The 23,503-nt window shown below is 35.9% G+C and overlaps 1 protein-coding gene across 8 annotated transcripts in view; it reads left to right on the top strand.

The window, feature by feature from the left end:
• Cask (peripheral plasma membrane protein CASK) overlaps window positions 1-23,503 on the top strand; it is a 240,234-nt gene that overhangs the window by 193,169 nt on the left and 23,562 nt on the right. For all 8 annotated transcript variants that reach the window (XM_076765678.1, XM_076765683.1, XM_076765685.1 and 5 more), the window contains 3 exons: window positions 10,108-10,299; window positions 12,789-12,953; window positions 13,505-13,573. In XM_076765678.1, coding sequence (XP_076621793.1) covers window positions 10,108-10,299; window positions 12,789-12,953; window positions 13,505-13,573 — 426 coding nt within the window. The remainder of the gene's footprint in view (window positions 1-10,107; window positions 10,300-12,788; window positions 12,954-13,504; window positions 13,574-23,503) is intronic.

The following is a 23,503-nucleotide window of genomic DNA, read 5'->3' as shown; positions in this document are numbered from 1 at the left end:
CTGGACACAGTTCTGGATCAGCCTCCGTTTGAAGTATTTGTCGACCGCATAACTTATCGGAAAAGAACTTAACCGGTTGAAATAGAATTTGTTCGTTTCTTCTTATTTGTCCTGGTTCCGGATCGTGTTTGATCCCATCGATTATCGAAGATAGTTAATTGATACCGTACAATAATGTATCAAATAAAATGTATGCCAGGAGTATCGATATTGACAAAAGCAAAGTTTAAGCTGCTTCGACGAAAAGTTTTACTCTATGCGAATTGAAACAGAGTTTCGGTTTATTATGAGCTTTCGAAAGCCGCTGAAATCCTTAATTCTGAAAGGTATTATTAACAGTTGAATTAATTAAGCACTGTACTAATGGATAAAATTTTCGGGCTCGTTAATAAAAGAAAGATTCCTTAATGACAGCACTCAATCATTAAACAATTTTTTAATGTATTTGCTTAGTTTGAATTTCATCCAAACTTTGAGTCAATGTTTTAACCATAGGTTTTATATATACGAATATTATTTTTAACTATATTAAGAATTCCCTACAGATACTATAGCCATGTTTGTACTCTCACATTTTTTAGTCACAGACTGACCTAATACAGCTGATTCTACTAATCTGTTTATGCACGACAATTCCTCGTTCTCCTTAATGGAGGATTAACAGGTCAATCTAGTGTCGATTTCTTCAGTAATCAATTGCATGAATTATTGGAGAAAGTTCCATTAGATGCTGTTCGTCGTTGCATACGTTTTATATACAACGGTGTTCCATTTCAGTCGAGTAGTCAGACAGTCTCCAAGGGACAATCTTACAACAGGTAGATTGATTCTGCAGAACGTATTCAGTTTTTACCTCGTTTAAAAACATTTAACATTCATTGTGGACGTTGAAATACTTCGACACCGTGCACAAAACAGAATCAAATAAGGCCCATGTTTACAAAAGCTTTTTTTTATTTTCTCCGTGTAATCAATCCCTGAAAAACATAGATTCTACCATACATATCAGGATACGTTGTGTATTTAATATAAAAAATTGATATAAAACGATATGAAAATTAGTGAATAATAAAATATTGAAAACACATACATCAGATAGAATAAAAAGTGTTTTTTTGCCATCAGGATGAGAAGATAAATTGATCGGGTTATCAATATAATAAATCGCGATATTTCTTGGAAAAATGGTGTTTCAAAAATATTTCGTTAAGACACTAAACGTCGAAAAGGTAAAATCAATGCGTCGTAGACCTTTTCAGATGCAAAGCCAGTTTTCGCGAAAAGAAGACAATGAGCATTCAACCGCGTTCCATCTTCCTCCCCCGGGGATTTTGTTTCGCGCTGCATCCTGCTCCGTCTATTCTTTCGCCCCAACTCCGTTTATAATTGTCCGCCATTAAGTAAGCTCATAGTTACCGGTTTGGAAGTGGGTATGCAGCGACGAGGATCAGCCCTCGTAACTTCGTCCGCTCGGTACACCCACCCCCACTCTGTCTCTTCTTCCGCCTTTCCCCGGTTATCATCTGCATAATTTCACGACCCCGTCTACTCGCACAAGCGCGTACATCGGAAGTTGCCAAAACGGAGGGTCGAAGTTCGCTCGTTCGGGGGACGACGGGTTAAATGTCGCGGGCAATCGGTTATAAGGACAATTGATTTGAAATTTATAGCATTTGAAAAGCACGTGTCTGAGACACCTACCAGACTAGCATCTTTCGATTACCTTGATTATTTTCTCCGAATCTACAGAATTCAACATTTGTTGAGTACTAATAAATATTGGTCTTATCATTAAACTACATACATTGTGTTTAATATCAGTTCTCAAATTTAAAACGAGGCATCAGGTTCTAAATAATTTAATTTCAATGTATTAATGCGAAGAAGGAAGATCGTAATAGAGAATCTAATCATTCTTACTTCATAAACAACTAGCGATTACAGAATTTAAAAATTCTCTTACTCTTGTTTGAATACGATTTCATTTGAACCGAATCGAAGAGTACTGTTTCTCATATTTAAGTTTTCACAGTATAAGTACTTCCTTTAACCTAATATTTACAAGACGTGAACTGAACTACTTGGCTGTTGAAGCGTTAAAGTCACTGAATCGACAAGAGTTTATCTGCTGAAGCTTCACATCTCGCTCTGAAGAATTCTTCACAGATGACTGCTCTTCCGTTTTCTTTTCTATTAAGACATACTATACTTCCTGTTTACAAATTTTTTAATACCATTTAATTCGATGAAACTCGACTCTGAAACGTTTCTTTTTCTTTTACTAATCTCTTATAATTCAAGTAAGACTTACTTAGCAAATTAAAAATATTATAAAATATCTCTGCGATCCACGTTAATTCCCGTTCCCGTGTCCAATGTTTTCTACCTCTTTCATTGAAAGAACAAATTTTTCACAACCACCGTTTTTGGACGCGTACCAAGAATGAAAACAATAAATTGTTCGAGAACTTGTTCAGCATAAACAACGAGTCTTGGTATTTTATACTTTTGTCTTAATTTCACGCTACATTGGGTGCTTTCTCGCGAAATTAACACGGAAGAAATTCGTTCCGCCAAAGTGGCCAGAATTTTTCATAACGGTAGCGCCGTGGCTCGTTACACCTTCTCTCAATTCAAGACGGTGAACGTTGACTTACTTCTTACGAGATGTTATCCTTCCTCCACTGCGAACGAGAGAGAGAATTCAACTCGACGAAGTACAATTACCCAACTCGCTGCCTTCTCTTCGCCTCGGTGCACGTGGAATTACGTTAAATATTCTATCGCAGTCCGCGAAAGGAAAAAATTAGTATCGGAAAAGTGTAATTGCATCGCGACTACAAAGCTGACGCGATAAAGCTTCCCGCCGCGCCGGTCAGTTTCGGACATTGAGCGTTTGTTTCACGCGTGTCGGAAGTGGGAAGTGCTTGAAAAGGCGTTCAACTCCTGGCACGTTGAGCGCAGAAAGGTTTTGCATTCTTTGTGCGAACTTCGCCCGTACAGGAAGTGCTTCCAAATTGGCGCAGTAGTTAAAGTCAAGAACAAGACCAACGCGACAAAGTTTGTCGATATAAGCGTCGTTGTCGACGGAAAACTATTATGTAAACGAGGCAACGTTGTATTATCATTCAACTTTACCGACACATTAGCAGTAACTTATACAGCGAACAATTGTGCCCAATCTGTAGATCCTTATTGATTTAGTCGCACGTCACAGCGTCTTTAAATAGGAATATATTATTCTTAATTGTCGTAAAATATTTTTCGATAATAATGTGGCTAATACATTTTTAGCCAAGAACGATTTTACAATTTCGTTTAAAATTAAAAAGTAGAATTTCTTGTCGGTACATATACGAGAGTAACACACTATGTGCTCAAGTTAATTAATGCTTTCTGTTTGAAGAATAACGTGCTTTTCACGTTGTCTGCGACTCATAGTTGAAATTATGATAAAAATGGATTACATTTTACGTCAAATTAGATTATTACTATTATCATTGATCATGAGAATGAGTAATCACATAACTCGATCGCATAGCTTATTGTATATGGATAATAAAATATAAAATATATTATCTTCAAATTTTCCAAAGTGTAAATGCTTGTTTACGAGACTAATTTTTGATCTTTGTTTAAAAATTTCTGGGTAAAATATGGTTTCCTATTTTTTCTTCAGCTTCTATCGAAATTCTTTTCTATTCCTATTCGCTGAATACTGGAACGTGTTGGCACGAAAAATTTTTAGTTCCATAATCTGCTATTTCTATCTCGAATTCATGCTTCGTCTATAGCTTAGTCGTGTAACTGCGCCACGTACATGCACCCGCGGGTTACCTTACACGCATACTGACTTTCCTGTCACGCGCGACACATCCAAAGAACCCATTCCTGTTTGCACTTCTCACAATCCCGAGTTCTTTGAGGGAAATTTCACCTCGCGGCGAAAGTTCTTCTAGATCTTTTCCTCGATTTCCCGATTCTGTTCGAATATTTTCTGTGTCACCATTCGAGCTGCTGAACCGTTTGAGGATCACAGATATATCTCAAGCGTATTTCTAGAACGTGATAAAATATTTAGAATATTTACTCGTACAGGATATTTGCTTCCTCCTTGATAGTGAAGTATCGCGCATTACGGTGTTCTGAAACATAAGAATTTCTACGAAAATATAATACACAGGCTCTGAAATATTAATTCACGTAGGAAGTCGCTTAATACTTTTGAAGAATTTTTCTTTCAACGTGGAAGCGGATCATAACCCATATTAAAATTAAGAAGATAGAGTTCTCGAGCATCTGCCCTTTTCTGTGATTGACGTGGAGGGCTAGACCTTGCTCCATGAGGTTGGACCACTATTCCGTGACATTAGCTTACCTCAGTTTAAAGCTGAAGGGGGTTCGAAGTTTGGTAAACTGCCCCCTCAGGTCCTAGCAGTTTCCACCTGCTTATTACCCAGTCTTCACCAGAGTTTATCATCTACCAGAAGTTTCCCTATCCATCTCTCTATCCTTAAGTCTTAGATTTGATTAGCCTGAAATTATCTCTCAACTCGAAAAAGCAAAGTTAGTTATCCATCGAGTCACCGATATCGTTGCAAAGCTAATTCGTGCCGCTGAGGGAGTTTCAAGGAACAACCAAGAAGACAAGTTTACGGAAAAAGAAATTCAAATGTACCACACGCGGATGGCGAGTCGGGAAGACGGTAAAAACAGGACGTAAACATTTGTTACAACGTTCCAGTCAGTCTCGTTGGAAACCATGTGTATCTCGAATCTAAATTTACCTGACAACTGCAAGGAAATCTCGTTTTATCGCTCTTGTGTCCTACGCCCACGCAAATGGCACTTTTATCGTACACCTTGTATTTATGTCCATTCTTCGTATTTATTTGTATGAAAGAACTATGTTACGCACGAGGTTGGCGCGTAGAATTCAGTCGAACTCCGCGGAAATGGCTTTAGTCAAATAAATCGGGGGAAATCAATGGCCCTTGGCTATGCGAATCGTACCCATTTGTCACGTGACACGCTAGCGCCATTTTTACGAGTACATCGAAGCGACCTCGTAGCACGACTCCCGGCTTGGTGTTTCCTTTATGGCCTGAGGAACAATATTGCTCGACATCTATCGTTGTTCCACGTTCGTTTCTCGTGGCGTTCCTCGATGCACGTGATTCGCGTAATAGAACTCTCAAAGTTTATAAACGAAATCAATCTGCATACTTCGAGGAACTGGCGCGATCGAAGGAACCCAGCTTCCAACATTTTTTTCTGCGATTCGAGTCTAAACGTCCCTCAAAGAATACGGTTATAAATTATTTTGTCTTAGTAGAACTCGTCATTTATATAAATTCCACCCACCTGAAATTAATTCCTTTTCTTAGTTCCTGTTTCATAAATTATTGAACCCAATGATCTGTAAAAGCGATTATGTAAATTTTGTACGCATGCAAGCTTGTAAAGAATGAACGGGTAATTGGCATTTAAACCGCAGTTATTCAGATTTCACGATGCACCGAGCATTTTGCATCGTATTAAAGTATACAGTCGCGACGATCGAAAGATCTTGTGGATTGATGACTTAGTTCGTTGAACCAATACAATGGTTTCCGGTTGCGACCCAATGCCCACGTGGTAGATGTACCCAGTGGACATTTGCATGGAACAATATTATTCTACCCTCAAAATCGCTAACTGGCTCATTGGCATGCAAACGCGGCTACGAACGGTTGCGGTTCAGCCGGTCGTAATACCCCTAAACGTTAGCCAGAATTACGATAATTTATACTTTTAGATTCACATAAATTCGCGTGAACAACCGCGGCAAAGACCGTTGACCAATTATGGAGTTATAATGGTTGTCGCGTGTGCCGTGTGACTGATATTTTAATCCTTTAATTTATATAATCGTAAGACAAATATAATATTGAAATTTCATTCAAAATTTGATTTGAAATTAAGAGTAATCGGAAATAAATTATTATTCTTTCTTAACGACCGAGTGCAATTTTTACCGCACATTTGCCAGCTAAAAAATTGATTTGGTAAATTAAATGTTTTGGGGATCTAGAATGTCCAATAGTGATCGTGGAGTAAATTCAAATTCGTAGAGGAAAAATTGAAAGTACGTATCCAGCGCGATCGAATTGGACTGGTGCGGATTGTTTTCTTCCTCGAGTTCGGTTTTCAACCCGGAAAAACGCTTAATGGGCGGCGCACCCGTGACAGACGAGCAGCCTCTAATTAATGAATACTCGACGGAGCTGGCGTAATTAACGACGTTAACGCTACTAGCGAATGTTATCGAAATTGGCACGAAATTTTCTTTCCAGACGCAAACCATGAGTGCATCTTGTGGGATATCTTGACACACATCTTTTATATTCAATGCGCATTTGGGATCAAATTCAGAATTGATTACGCCTATTCAACGCAAATTTGTACCAAAGGCATTTAACAAACAAATGCGTACATACAACACTAAACCAAAGCATAGAAATTAACAGATGAAATGAAAATTCTTAATGTGAAAAATTATTTATACTACAGAAAAAACCGTCGAATTTATATTAGTATTTACATGAACTTCTTTTAAAGTGGATTGCAGTTTGAATCTTTCTCAGTATATTCTAAACACATTTTTAATTTTCATTACTTTTTTAAATCTTGTTAATGTTTTGGCAAAGTAATTTTAATTTCATTGACTATGACTATTTTTTCAATTTTGAACTATGCTTCTCACAAATAATAATTTCGTCGAGTATAACGCGTAAAATATTTATCCAATTCCATCGTATTTCATTGAAAATATCTCTTCAAAGGAGTAAAAAGCAATCCGTTTGAATATGAATGTAAATAGCGTATTCTTTTCATGCTTTGATATTAAAATTCGTAATATTTACTGTGAAACTGAAGCTCCATGAATACTCGTTACATCTATTGCCTGCCAATTTCCCAATTTTCATTAATATTTCCATAAACATTTGGAACACCTCATTATTGCAGAAATTATTTTAGACATATTCATTGTACATTTTTGTCGAATTTAATTCCACGTTTTCGACTTATTTCTGTTTGCGGTATCAATTTCACTTCATTTATTCTTTCCAAAGAAATTTCTAAAGAAGATTTCGAACAAAGATCGAAACTTTAATTAAGGGATCACCATCTAAAAATATCGCAGTTTCTTATCCTAGAAGCATTAATCTTCTCTTCAATATCTTCACGGTAACTAAATTACTTTCATCAGCAGCGAATTACAGAAAGTTTCCATTGGAATCCACCAATATAAATACTTTTTGCACTGAATATATATCCTGCCTACGAAACAGGCTTTGGATTTACCTAAAAGTACTATTTCGTTGGTAGAAAAGCAATTGGTGTTCATTTTTACAATTCTAGTTTGATTTCGATTAAAAAAATCAGTTAATGAATTCTGATTTACGTAGAGAATTAAATGAGAGTTCGAAATTTGTAGTCGATATTGGTGAATAAAATTTGCCCTAGTCCGCCCGCGTGATCCAGGCGTTGTAGATCTTCGAGAATCAGGGGTTAAAATTGCTCCGATATCGGACCACTCTCGCGTGTTTCACTTCACACATGCTTTCCCGCGCAAGTAGGATTTACATATAGATTAGGCGTTCGTGGGACACGGGAAATAGAAACGTGGCACGGCTATCAATGTGAACCGTGCGACGATTTTGGCTCGATTTCAAGCGACCGCCAGGACGAACGTATTCTCACTCGTACATTTCCTTCTGTTCCAACCTATCGCCTGACGACTTAGGACAGGGGTGCATAACTTGTGGCCCTTGAACCTCACATGGTCCACAGAACTTACCCCTTAAGTACCGAAATAATTTCCTTCAAGATTTATTTAAAAGAAATTAGATTTTATTCTTCGCACGAATCTTCAATTTATAATCTGAATCGTGTTTGTTTACATTCAGGCAACATTTCACGTTAGAAATAATTGTATAAAATTACGTCTATCGAACTCTAAATAATTGGTGGCAAAAATTCAGTACTGAAAAGATTTAAAAATTGTAATCAACTACAAGTACAAAATGATTCTGCTCGTGGATTAATAATAATAATAAGTGAGTTTACAAATATTTCAAACGTAGTGTAGGAGATTTGTATTGAATATTTGTGCCGCGCTGTAGTTTTGTTGAATTTATGTACAAAAGGGTTGAAAGTGTTTTGTTCGTGAAGGAATGGGTAACCAGGAACAGCGAGACAACAGGGAGTACGAAACGAGTGGTTGTGAAAGACAAACATGATTCTTATGTTATAGTAATTTGTGCTTGGTGTGTTTCAAATAGAATTCTCTTTGTTGAATCCTAGTAATGCAATTCAGAATTTTTTGAACTCCATTGCATAACGATTTAAAATTCTTGTATTAAATGGAATTAAAATTCACGAAGGTGATATTGGTAGATCGAATTTGTTGGGAGTTGTGCACCCCTGGCGTAGGGGTTTCGGTCGCGTGCACGCACGTATCTGCGTATTCTCGTGTTAAACGTGTGCCCCCCACACACGGAGAAAGACCTCCTGCAGCTTGACCCACCATCGCTGCAAGAATTCGAACGATCGTCCGCGCCATCAGCCATGCTCTTCAGACACTGGCGTCGTTCCAACGAATTATCCCGACACTTTGCAACGTACCAGCTCGCACGACATGCCGTATCGTGTGTCGATGCAGCTGCACGGGGCTGTCGCCACTTTTCTCCAGTTTCTTCTTCCGCTTACGAATCAACCGACGTGACTTTTCTCTCATTACGGAGATTGAAAAGGGCTGGTAGAAACTCGACGAACGTGACGACTGGAAACTCGATAGCGCAAAGAACCAGTTCTCCTTCTTACCGCATTCGAGAGTTAGTTTTGTTTCTCTTTTACGGTTTATCGGACACCAAGACTGTACACACCATTGCATAATTCTGCAGTCTTACTGGAACTCTAGATATTTACAAAATCTGAGATATCGAATTCGAATCCTATTTGTCACTTCAGAAACAATGTAGCGTCAAAATCTAGACGTTCGAGACGCTGGAAGGGAAAATAGCTTTAGGAAAACAGCAGCTGTTGCTGGTAATACCTAGGTGCAACGTTTAGGAATCGAGTTTCCCGACAAAGGGATTCAAAACTCATCAAGACTTCCGAGCAAAGTCAAGATTTTCGAGATTATTCGGGACTCTCGAGAACTCTTCTAGTTTCGAATACTATTCGAAGCACTTCGGAAGTTCATGGTCTGGAATGTTTCCAATCTTTTCAAGACCGAGGCTCGAACGCCCGAACTTTACGGACGCGTAAAGTTCGTCGAAACAAAGATACAAATCTTCATCGTGCCTTCATGATTTATTTCTTCGTCGTTGTGGTTTATAACGCCGAGGCAATAAATCGTGCCCGTCGAAGAGCAATGGAAAATAAATCAGGAATTAATTCTGGAAGCGGGATTATGCTGTCGCGGCTGGCCCGATACTTTCGGTGACGCGTGTAATTGAGACCTTGATGAAGTTGCTTCAAGAACTAGTTGAATTCGGTCGTATAATTGAGGCAGTTTGCAGAACTTTGCGGTTTGAAACGTGTCCAGACAGCAGTCGGAACTTCGAGCACCAAGGTCAGGATCCGACCACAAATTCAAACGTCCTGTGCAAATAGCTTGTTTCAGGTGATAGAAGGGCGACCTATGTGTCGCAATCAAGGGACCAGTTTGATGGAATGTGTCATCGTCAATGTTTGCTTCTTGCGCGGTGCGAAATTTCGACAAGTTCGCGTCTCGTACCAGAATTGCAAATTCACTTCTTCGTTCAGTTGTAATATCGACAAATATAATTCTCGGTACTTTTATTTATTCTTAATTACTTTCGAATATGTTATTTTTTCGCAAATTCAATTCTCTCTGTTCCAATCATTGAAATTCTACCAAAAACACATTTCAGTCGAACAATGTTCGTTGTTTAATAACGTTCGTTTCAGTCATTTGACGCATTCCCGAAACGCGATTCTCCCTTTGTGAATATTAATAAATATTCTGGATATTGCATACGTCACGTTTCGTTAGCAACATTGTGTAATCCGGAACTTTGTTATCCTTTGTTGCAGGCGCTTTTGCAAGCGCACGACGTTGCTGGACACGAAGTTTACGGCGAAGAAGCCACCAGGGTGACGCCACCGCCTCTGCTTCCTTATTTGAACGGTGGCGACGATCTCGAGGGACAAAACGGTGACCTGGACCTCGAAAACGTCACGCGCGTCAGGCTGGTCCAGTTCCAGAAGAACACCGATGAGCCAATGGTAAGACGATAACTAGAAAAATTAACAGCGACGAATATACATACAGGATGTTCGGTCAACCCTGGGAAAAATTTTAATGGGAGATTCTAGAGGCCAAAATAAGACGAAAATCAAGAGTAGCAATTTGTTGATTGAGGCTTCGTTAAAAAGTTATAGAAACATTTCCGGCCACACAGTATATTTTCGGAAAAGAATTTTTTTCTCGAAAATTCGTAGGATTTTGGGGGTGAGTCTATTCACCAAAAATGATTGTAATTGACCCCTGCAACTGAAAATAATTTTTCCAGAACGATTTGAACAAATTTTTTTTCGCTGAAAAATTTAGGCACCTACCCCCTGTCGATTTTTCTTAAAAATTCCTTTTTCAGTTTTAATAATTTTGTTTGACGCCCTACAGAAAAGTTGTTTAATACTTTTTTGTAGGTACCTAAGAGCTCTGCTTCAGAAAAAAGTTTCATTGAAATATATTCACTATTGTAGGAGTTATGGTCGTTTGAAAATTGAACCATTTTTATGGGGTTTTTTTCATTTTAAGGGGACAAGGACCAACTTTTCGAATATTTTTACGATTTGTACATATTCTCCACCAAAATACGCGTAGTTTGCTTTTTTAAACATTAAAATCGTCCAATCCGTTCAGAAGTTATGACGTTTTAAAAATTCTGGCCTGAAATTATATTTTCGGTAATGAATTTTTTTCTCGAAAATGGTTAGGATTTCGAGGGTATATCTATTCACCAAAAATGATTGTAATTAATCCCTGCAGCCAATAATAATTTTTCCAGAACGATTTGAAATTTTTTAATTTTGCCGCAAAAGTCCACCTTCCCGAATTTTTTTTCTAGGAAATGGTTAGGATTTCGGGGGTATGTCTGTTCACCAAAAATGATTGTAATGGAGCCCCGCAACTGAAAATAATTTTTTCGTAAATGATTTGAAATTTTTGAATTTAATTTTTTATTAACTTTTTAGCCAAGCCTCAATCAACAAATTGATATTCTTGATTTTCGTCTTATTTTGGCCTCCAGAATTTCCCATTAAAATTTTTCCCAGGAGTAGCCGAATATGCTATATAGTGAAACGTCGATTCAACCCTTAAATGCATCGTGTTGTCTTTTTGACATCTCAATATTTTGTACCACAGAAAAATAATATTTATTACACGATATGTTAGGGTCAATGTATGAAGTATCGACGTAAATGGATTGCTAGTATCTATACTTTGCCAGAAACCTATCTTTTGATTTATTATATTTACGCTTCGTAACCTGAATGTGTCGGTAGCGTTACTTGAAACTACTGCATCATTTTATATTTGATTATACGAAAATTCATATGACTACAAGAGTCATATATAAATATTCTTGGAAAGTTCCATATTCATACGTTCATTCATTTTCTTTAAAAAAAATGATTCTGGGAAGTTTCATAATTTTTAACGTTTCGTACCGGAATCGCAGCTTAAATTCACTGAATGTTCATACAATTTCGAAATCTCGTGTATGTTATTAGACTATTCTATCCGTATTACAAAATCCCGTTTTTGTTAGGACTTTAGCACAATTCGAGAGAGTAAGATCATCATCTGAAAAAACTGGAAATTTTTTTCTCGAAATATTTCAATAACGATGATAGGTGTCAAAAAAATGTTTCGATAAAAATTATATTGTTCTTTAATTTCTTTAACATTTCAAACGAATCATTGACGGAAAATTCATGTTTTTCAGCTTGTTTTTATTGCAATAATTATTCATACACGGCGTTATAGATGAAAAAAAAAGAATGGAATTTTTATTAAAATTTTTTTTCGATATCGCTCTACATTCTAGATATAATCCGCGAGAAAAATTGCATTTTTTCAAAGGGTTATTCACCTCTTTATGAAAAAACTAGTTTTGTAATATGGAGGTATTACTCTGCACATGCTTCAAAATGATCAAATTCACGAATATTGCTTGTAAGTGAGACCAGATATAAAATAAGCATTGATTATAGAAGTTTGAAATATTAAAAATGAATGTTGTAAAAGCGAAATTTTATATCGGTGTATAAACATTTTATACTCCGTCAAAGACCGTGAAGACTTTGATTAAAAAACTTCCCTGTACCTCCAATATGTTTCAGGATAGCATTGGAAGGGTAAAACTTTCGAAGGTAGTTTCAGCCCCTAAACTTGAGTTCCCGCAGTTAGAGAAATACGTTTTCTTTATTTTTGGCAGCTCAGCAAACGTAAAAAGTTTCACAATAATCGGTGTCCGACGTGTCGTGGATATTCCTTAGTAAAACGCGTAACTTGTTGTTTCAGAAATTGTTGGTTATACTACTTGAACTGACAAACTTTATCTAAACTCATACAAAGGGAAAGTTAAATATCACTTGCTTTTTTAACAGTTTCTGTGTTTGTCTTTTACACCTTTTATGTACCTCGAATACAGAATACAACGAAAATAGAACGTGGTGAAAGCGTGAAATTGGTTGTTTGTTTACAGGGAATCACGCTAAAAATGAACGAAGATGGAAAATGCGTAGTGGCAAGAATTATGCACGGTGGCATGATACATAGACAAGCGACTCTCCATGTTGGTGACGAGATCAGAGAAATTAACGGGATACCAGTGGCCAATCAATCTGTCAATGCCTTGCAAAAGATACTCGTGAGTATAATTAATCATTCAACACTATAGAATAAGCTCAAAATTACAAAATCAGTCATAGGCTAATTCCCCATGCAAAAATACATTAATAATATGCAATACAACTTTTTGATACGAGGTTCCTTTTTCAAGTAAATCAAATTCCAAAATTTTTAGTGCACGTGTTTCTCATATTTAATATTTTTCACATATTTACGTTTAAATAAACAGAATTACAATCAGATTTAAAACATTACGATTAAATCAATCAACGTACCACCGTCAGTATCTACAAACACCAATACAAGTAGTAATATCTGATATTGGTCAGACAGGCTCGCCCACGAATTTTCAAAATTAATTTTCTCGGAAACGAACGCTCGTATCAGGAAAGTTTATTCCACATTTTCTGTTCAGTTTTTCACGAAGAATCGCAACTATTTTTTTTGCACCATAAATTCGTCCCCATTTTGCGTATTTGTTATAAATAAAGTACTTTCGACCAAGACTTTTTCTACGTGAAATTTCTTCGTGTGACTTTTCGCCATTAAGGATCACGCTTTTTGTTGCAGCGTGAAGCACGAGGATCAGTGACCTTCAAAATCGTGCCATCTTACAGGAGCGCGCCACCACCCTGTGAGGTACAAGTAAGCCCTAATACCCAAACCCAATCCCAGAACCTCACTACAGTAAATAAAGCCACTACCGCGGCAGTGTCTACGAGCACCAGCTCGGACACTGCTGCAAGTAAGTCCGGGAAATCAGTGAAAACCTCTTCGGCTACGACGAGCAAGGAGAAGAGTAAGTCTAAACCTTCTAAAAACAAAAGCGCCGCTTCTTCAACCGAGAGCACGCCCAGACGACGGTTAAACCCGTTATCGGCGCTCAGGTCGCGTAAATCATAGACGACATACTTTGATAGGTCGCTGATAGGTCTTCATAATTTTCCTGGCGCCAGTTTAAGTAGAAATTAACATTGATTTGTTGGGTAGGCTTTGCCGTTCTTCTTTACGCCCTTGGATGGTTATGAATAATTTTTAGCTGGAATGCTTTGTTAGACACATACACCAGTTCCGAGGTTTCAGTTAGTGTATCTAATGCAATTTCAATTTTTTTAACGACATTAATACTTAGTTACAAACTGAGATATATCGATCTTTTTTTTCTTACGAAGCTTTCTGACAATCTTGGCAAACGTACCGATCATTCGGAAATAAATGATAGTACATAGTCGTGTTGTTGTTATCGATTAGAATACGAAGTTCGAAAATAGTTGTATTAGAGACGTATTAATTGTTTTATGATGAATATTCTATTATTTGAAAATATTTAATGAATACTTACGATTATTTCTCAAGTTATGGAAGATGTAAAAATTGTATAATTTCTAATACTATTTTTGTATCTTCGATAATTTCATAAACAATTGTACGTATATGGTTAAACGAGACATGCTATATATCGAATGTTTTCGTCAATATAACTCTAAATAAAAAATATAATAGCTGAATAGCGAGCTATATAATATATCTTTTTCATGTAGTATTCTTTTTCGTTCATTTGCAATTCCGGTTTAAAAGAAAATTTAATTATTTATTTAAGTGTAATACAAGACACTTTACACTCACTGGTGTATACAATATTTTTAAATTTAGGATTCTTATTATTTGTTATTTTACGTAAATTTGATTCTTGCCAACGAATCGTGTACATAATGCTTTTCTAGTCGAGTTGTATACAGGCTCACTTTTGATTTTTATTCTTAGAAGACTACATAGGATAATAATGTACAATTCATTAACAACAATATTAATATTGTCGGTTCTATCATAGCGCACTGTGATCTATAAACAATGTACTCTTATAGTCTGCTTAAAAATTTTGAGAGCATGCAGTGTAAGTTAATAGCAACAGTTTAAACAAAATTAGAGTAACTTGGAAATATTCCTCAGACTTCTACTTGCAATTAAACTTGCCACAGAAAGATATCTCTTTTAGTATTAATATTTTTCTTATCCTCCGAAATATGGACGTTATTTGGATGATTTATAGATGCTTCAGCTTGTAGAATGATCAAACGTGGTATAAAAGATCCTCTAGTAGTATAGAATAACAATATTCAAAGTCCTATAAATATATTTATCGTTTGTTAAACTGTTAAAATATCCATTTCTCCAATTTCCGTATACTCGATCTTTGGTCTCTAGTCTTTACTACTTCCCAATGATATTATATAACCTGAGATTATATAGAAAACTAAAGTTTAAGCAAATTCTATTACACATATGCCTGGAAATGCTTCCTTAGAGGGTCATTGTTGAAAAGACTATTTTCCCTAAATATTACCCTCATTAATTGATATTTCTAATTTATTTATTACGTGATACTTCGCGTACAACCTTCGACAAGACTTAAAAATTATCTAGTCGTCTTTTAACAAAGACCAAGCATGAAATTTCACTTTATGAGTGGATCACTTACTTCAGATACGCTCAATTTCTCGTGTGTACCCGATTCTCGAGAAGTTTCTGTAGCGTTTCATGCATCTACTCTTCTATTTGGCGACCGAGAACGATTCGAATGGAATTACATTCGAACTCAGGAAGTCGTCTTAATAGTTCTGTAAAATATACATAGTTTCACACAAAGTTCCACGGAAGGTTTAACACAGAAGGAGACGATTCGTACGATGGCTTACTGTGTACTTTGCGAGGAGCCTTGATGTTTTGATTCATGGCGGAATATATTTGGTGTCACGATGTAACGTAGTTAAACAATTAGATAGCGTCTCCGAACTGTCGATAGTTCAACTTGTAAGCCCCAACTCCGAGCCCCCGAATTTAAGATCCAAGTTTCGATTGTAAAATCTATCCCAGTTATCGTTCCGAACTTCAGCCGCATCGATGTCGAGCTTTGCATTTGGAATTTAGTCAGTTTCAAACTGTTCCTTTGTACAGATATCGGGGAACATTTACCTAAACAATTAGATTCGTTAGTATTATTGATAGAATAGCTGTGCATTCGAATTGTCTATTCACCAACGAGTTCCATGGTAATTGTATCCTTGCTGGCCATTGTCTTTACGTCGAATTTTAGTCGACATACTTTCTAATACTGTTTTCCAATTCTACAATTTTAGCAACGTTCAACGTCGTGTACCTGTCTATTAAAACATTTTCTATTTAACTTCTAGCACATTGGCCTTTTCTATAATTATTGGAAATTAACGCTTAGACCTGGAGGAATTGCAATCTAATTTTGAGATTTAGTTCGGTGCTCTACAATTGTGAAAATTTCTATTAGCGAAACTTCAACTAGCGTAATCGAACGATGCAAGACTTGCCGAAATAGATACCGATATACAGGGTGTTTGGCCACCCCTGGAATAAATTTTATTGGGAGATTCTAGAGACCAAAATATGACGAAAATTAAGAATACTAATTTGTTGATTGAGGCTTCGTTAACAAGTTATTAACGTTAAAGTAAGAGTAGACCTTACATCCAATGTATTTTTTCGACCTATTTTTTACGGGCTCTAGAGCTCCATTAATACGCATTATTTAAATTTCGAATCATTAAAATCCTTCAATCCCTCCAGAAGTTATGATTTTTTAAAGATACGCATGAAATTTCAGTGAAACATGTCAATGTACGGTCAGACATTATATTTTCGACAAAGAATTTTTTTTCTCGAAAGTGCGAAGGATATCGGGGGTATATGTATCCACCGAAAATGATTGTAATTGACCCCCGCAACTGAAAATAATTTTTATAGAACGATTTGAAATTTTTTTTTCGCCGAAGAATTTAAGCACCTACCCCCTGTGGATTTTTCTTAAATATTGGTTTCTCATTTTTAGTAATTTTGTTTGGCGCCTTACAAAAATTTTGTCTAGTACTTTTTTGTAGGTACCCAAGAGCTCTGCTTCAGAAAAAAGTTTCATTGAAATATATTCACTATTGTAGGAGTTATGGCTGTTTGAAAATTGGACCATTTTTATGGGGTTTTTCTCATTTTACGGGGTAAAGGAAGAACTTTTTCATTATTTTTAGAATTTCTACATATTCTTTACTAAAATACGCGTTATTTGCTTTTTTAAACATTAAAATCCTTCAATCCGTTCAGAAGTTATGACGTTTTAAACATATGCATGAAATTTCAGTGAAACATATCGATGGTATGGCCAGACATTACATTTTCGGTAAGGAATTTTTTTCTCGAAAATGTGTAGGATTTCGGGGGTATGTGTAATGACCAAAAATGATTGTAATCGACTCTTGCAGTCGAAAATAATTTTTTCAGAACGATTAGAATTTTTTTTTTTTTTTTTCTGAAAAATTTCGTTTCAATTTAAGATGTATGTCTATTGCCCAAAAGTGGTAATAATTGTCCCTCGCAACTAAAAATAATTTTGATATTAATAATTAATATAAATTATTAATTTGTTGATTAATTAATAATTAATATATTAATAATAAGAAATATTCTTGATTGTCGTCTTATTTTGGCCTCTAGAATCTCCCATTAAAATTTTTCCCAGGGATGGCCGATCACTCTGTATAAAATGCTTTGGGAATTTACGAATAGATTAAGATGTATTTACAATTCATACAGAATGTTTATTAACGCGTGGATATATTGTATAAATGTAGTTGAAGCTTTATGGCCCACGTGCATACATCGTGCAGTATTTAGAACTCTATGCAGTGGCTCTTGCTAATGATTTTGTAAAAAAATTGCATTAGGATGCTGTTGTTAATCTTGAAGTCAAGATTCTATTAAATTGTCTAGCAATTGCTACTATACTATTAAATGAACCAGTAGTTATAGGTCTACTGCTACAAGGGATTGTTGGAACATAAATAAGACTATAAATCTATCATATAGTTTCTTTTCTCCTTTTATATTCTTGAGTTGGTCTCGTATTTTCCATCTCTTAAGAAAAATTTACATAGTATCTGACAGTAATTTCTGACTTTCTCATCAACGTGTATTCCCAAATACGCTCATTATTATCTACAACATTGTTAATTCTTTCTATCATCTTCTGACAAGCTGACTTGTTTTTATAAAAGTTTTGTAGGTGGAACGTAAATAGTCTAGGATGATATAGACTCTGTGACTGATTTAAAGGATATAAATCCCTTTCGAAACCCCTCTCCGTCCAGATGTTTGTGTGAAGACCTGAAACAGGCGATATCTTGGCGCCAGGATACAAAATATTAATTTCCGCAACAATTCCTAAATTCGTTCGTTACATCGTTCTTCTACGGTCACAGCAATCGTGACATCCTGTGCTCTCTAGTAAAAGGAGCCTTTATTAATTCGTACGAGTAGGTTTGTTTTTAGACATTTTCTTCGCTTATTAATTTATACCAATTGACGTGAAAGGAGTATTAGAAGTTACTTTTGACTGAACTTTGTAGTTCCATTGACATCAGAACCCCATGGCTTTCGGTATCCCGTAATCATGCTAAAATAGGATACGAATAAATAGTGTATTTCATGAATCTCGATAAGTAATACGAAATGATGGAATTCTATCGAATGTCGATGTACTTGGAATTGAATTACCGAAAAAGACGATACTGGGTCAGCGCAGATAGTTTATGCGAGGGTCTCTTTAATTTCGATGTCTCGGAAAATGAAGGATCCCACGATTCGCTTCATCGAGACGACGATCGAAGAATTAAACACCAATTTACATTGTAAGCGTTAGTTATCTCATCATGCGTTTTCGTTTATAAAGTTATTGTGTGCAGTATTGGTTTCTTACGATAACGATACTAATTCGTTTGCTAATAAAACAGCAGTCTAAGCAACACGACAACATTGAAATGTGTTTTTACCTAATTATTTAAATACGTGTCTATTTAAACCCAATTTTTCCGTTGATAAATATATATATATATATATACTTACTCGAAATTGTTTCAACGCGAAGTTAATTATCGTTGAAACGTTTTACGTACCATATAATACATCTGAATTATATAATAAATTATACAAACATCTATCGCAAACGTTAACCAGCAGAAAATAGCGCGAAAATAGCCGTGAATTATGGAATTAAAAGTTTAAGTCGAGAATTCTCTTAATTCGGGAAGTATTATTAATTTCATAACGAAGTATGTTATACTGAGTATGGGATAACGCTATAAATTCAGCGACTAATCCACCAGAACGCGGAGCAAGATGCAGACTTTCGAAATTAAGCCAGCCACGATTTATTCGAGCCGCGTCTACCTGCAAAAAAATCTTCCGATTACTCGCTAACGAACTCTAAAGAGTACACAATATGCAATAGTTCGTCACCATGTTAAATTGCATGTCCAGCAGGTGTAAACAAAGTTTCCGTTCAGTAAAATCAGCTTGCATTTAAAAGTTAATCGAATGTTGAATCAAGCAAAGCCAATAGAAGAAGGTTTTCACGCGTTTCCCGGCATACACGCGTACACACACACACACACATACACACACACACAACACACTGATAACGAAAACACATAAGAAACTTTCGATTATAAGTACAAACAACTTCTGAAACCAAATTCACAAACTGATTTACTGCTTCACGTACCGAGGACAGAAATAGGAATTTGGAGGAAAGAAATCTTGCGAAGAAGATGAAAAATTTTCTGTTTCCATAGTGAATTTGAATTTCTTTCTCTGTACTTGAACAGTTACACATATAAAAATCAAAATTATTCATTTTTCAGCTTAATATAGATATTGTTTCACAGTACCCTATATATTTGTGTTATGCCACGTTCCCACACGTGCAACGCGCGGAACAAAATTTAATCGAGCACCATTTTTGGGACCCAATCCCGTTCCCACTCGCGTAACGCGCGACGTAGAACACACTTCGACGTTTAAAAATGGTTGCTATTAATGTGACAATTGATCAAATCAATGAAACGAAGCGAAAAAAGGAATATTTCTTATTCATAAAATTATTGCCCTTGTGTTGCACCTAATAAATTAAAGTACCCTATAATACTCTGCAACTGCGTATAATGTATTAAATATGTAGGCAACGTACAGAAACGAGAAGAGGACTCGTACCATTTTCAAGCTGAATAGTTCATACAACTGACATAACGCGTTCGTATGTTTTGAAACATGGATGGATTAATGTTCGCGACACACAGAATAACAAATAGGTATTTTTTTCCAAACAACTTGCGCGAACATTCACTCGAGTCGTCCGCGCTGTCCCATTGAAAGCGACCATTTTGAAGTGGTTCAAGTACGTTCTACCCCGCGCGTTATACGCGTAGAAACGCGGCTTCGCGCGAACTTTTACCACGGGACATTAGTTTTTATCGTTAAAACAAAACTACCGACATGATTTACATTCGTGACGTCGACGCAAAGCGAACAATTTTACCACGAATTTGCTATATTGGTTTTAAACGGCATCTCTGCGAAATTGTTAATTAAATAGCATCTCGCGAGAACGGAATACATACTCGCGCATGGGAATGTTCACCCGGATTTCGATTTACAATTCTTTTTTTTTAACGCCATTCGTTCCTCTCTATAATATATAAATGTATATAATCCGGTATATTCTATGGATATTTGAAAACTTTAAACGCACAAACGTAAACACACAAACACGATGTATACCATCCCCTCTTCCGCTTCACGTATACGTATGTTTATATATGTATATATATTTACATAAAATATATTCGTTGTTTAATGTGTTTATCTCGAGTAGCATGGGAAAAGATGATTTTGTGATAAGATATATACGGATTAAACGATCTATGTCTTTTATTTGGAATTTTGTCGCAACATAATGTCGGTGCTGGGTAAATGGATACAATTGAAGCAGTGTAAATATGAAAATCACATTTTTTTTTATCAGACGGTATATATTAATAATTGTTTCAAACAATGATTTATATGGACTGTACATTTTTGACATAGCTATGTTCTTTTTGCCTTCTAGTTGCCCAATACATTGAAAATTATGCGGAAGTTAAAAAAATTGTAAATTAACGAACATTTGATAACACTTGACATTTAATATTTATATCACAGAATCATTTTCAATAACTTATTTTGTATCATGTTTATCAAGTTTCGTTGGCTTCGTTTTCGAATAAATAGTTCCTTCACATTTGCAAATACTGAAAATACATGACAGATACGATTGTGAAAATTATTCCACATAGACGATTATTTCAAACAGTATCCAGCATCGCATAACACGCGCGTTAGCTTGCAAGCTGTTCCATATCAAACTGCTCGCCTTAACGCCTCCTATTTTTTTTTTTTTTTTTTTTTTTTTTTTTTTTTTTTTTTACTTTTCAAACATACTGGCATTCATTAATAATATTGAGAACGAATTTGTACTAAATTTAAACCATCTATTTTCAATGATCTTTGAGATTTTGAATTAGTTTTGCATATTTTAAAATATTTATCACCGTAACGGTAAATAATATATTGATATGATAAGAATTATTCAGAGTATTATTATTATATTATTTAGGATTTCAATTACCTTCCATTTAATAATTTTGAAACATTGACTATATTACCAAAATATTAATAAAGAACAAATTAAATTCACTTTACTAAATTCGAAGCTAGAATTTTTTACTGAAAAACATCTTTTATGTATGTATTCAATATTAATATTTACAAGATAATGTATTTTCTTTGTAATATTCTTCAAAATTTTGTGAAATTCAAAAAGTTAAAATCCCATACTTAAGTTCTCGATATTATAAATAAATGCAAATTCGAAGAATATAAAAATACGTTGTTAACCGAATTGTCATTTCACGTAACATAGCAATACCCATCAAGATGTGACATGACTCGTAGTACAATCGACCTGGACGTGATTCCCCATTCAAAAATAAGTAAAAACTATAGGATAAAGTTTTCCCACAAGTAGTTTCATTTTCAAGAAAATTACCTCGAAAATTCAACATGAGATACAACAATGATTCGAGCTAACTATTATATTTCATTGGATTCTACTTCATTAACTAATAAATTATTGAAAGTATTTCCGTCGTTTTCGTATCAAAATTAGATTTTAAGCCTATCGCGATACTTTCAACAATTTATCGTTTAACGAAGTAGTTAACTCGACACGCCAAACTGTATTAAATAATAACGATCCTTGTAAACTCTTTATCGATTCAAGGATTTTCATGATCAATTTACTCGAAACGGAAACGACTCGCGAGAAAACTTTTCCAGTGCATTATTGACTTACTTTCTCATGAAGAATCACCTCGATTCCCCCATTTTTATTTCGACGACATAATCATGTTGCGTTTTTTATAAACACGTATAAAATGCAACACCATACACGTACACGGAAACGATATAACACGAACACGAACACGGATACAGGTAGACCCGCACGTTTTTGCTCGTTACCTGTCTTTTAATCAGCCGTGAATTCACGATTCACGGAAATCGCGGCAGATACTGTCACGTCGAGACAGTCAATACGAGCCCGTTAGCATTTTCGACATCGACGTGAGTTCTGAATCACCGGCTGACGAGTTTCGAAGTTTGCGACTTGTTTCGTTCCACGAATGTCGCGTGCAACGCAGCGAAACGACAAGGCGGGGCAGATCCACTGCCGGCAGGATAATTAAGCGCAATCGCGTGATCTGTACACGTGAGATTTACAAAACAGACAAAAAGAAGGCGGAGTTGAGTAGTCGAGCGGTGTAACAAAACGCTTTAGTCGGCGCTTTCGAGTCCACGGCGCGTATGCATGTTTCTCTATTTTCCCCTCTTTTTACATTTCTCTCGATCTCTTTCTATCTGAACGTATAAAGGGTGCCCCATTTCACTTGAACACCCGATACATCTCCGTTACTACGACGAAACGATGATATCGAACTTGCGACGCAGATTATGAGTATCTGGAACCATCGATCTTCAAGTTTAAATGGAGCTGTAGGTGGGGTGTCCCGTAGAATGCGGGATCGACGATCGTGGGACGATTCTTTGTGAAAAAATAAATAAAAAATGTAGAATGAAGTTTTCTCGTGCGAGGCTTCGTTTGGGAGAAACTTGATTTTGAAAACGTTTGGGGCGCGCTATTGAGTAAGACTTGACGCTCGGTGCTTATTAATTCTACTTGTATTGGTATCTGTAAACATTGTGCGATCGTCAACGTTGCTATTATTTAGATAGTTACAATCAGTAATGGACAAATAAGTTAGCCAAATCGTACGCGAGCCCCAAAAATATTCAGGATCATTTTTCTCCGAAACGGAGCCTCCCACAGAAAACATTTATTCCACATTTTCGACTTACTTTTTCACGAATAATCAGCCTCTCTGCCCGTTAATATTACATTTTACCGGACACGCTGCATTTTCATTCAACGTTCTAGCACTAGGTGGAGTTTCAACATTACTTTAAATTTGTCTCTATGAAATATAAAGTTAACGAAGCTTGTGTTAATAAACATTCATGCAACATACAATGCTTTCGTGATCCTTGCGTAGTTGCTTTTCTAGTCGACGAGTCAAGTTAAGTGGGACAACTTGTGTATCTCCTTCTCATTCTGTTTTC

The sequence above is a fragment of the Colletes latitarsis genome, chromosome 5, assembly GCF_051014445.1.
Source record: "Colletes latitarsis isolate SP2378_abdomen chromosome 5, iyColLati1, whole genome shotgun sequence".
Lineage (NCBI taxonomy): Eukaryota > Metazoa > Arthropoda > Insecta > Hymenoptera > Colletidae > Colletes > Colletes latitarsis.
The sequence above is the reverse complement of the archived record's forward strand: the minus strand, read 5'-3'. Positions and strand labels throughout refer to the sequence as shown.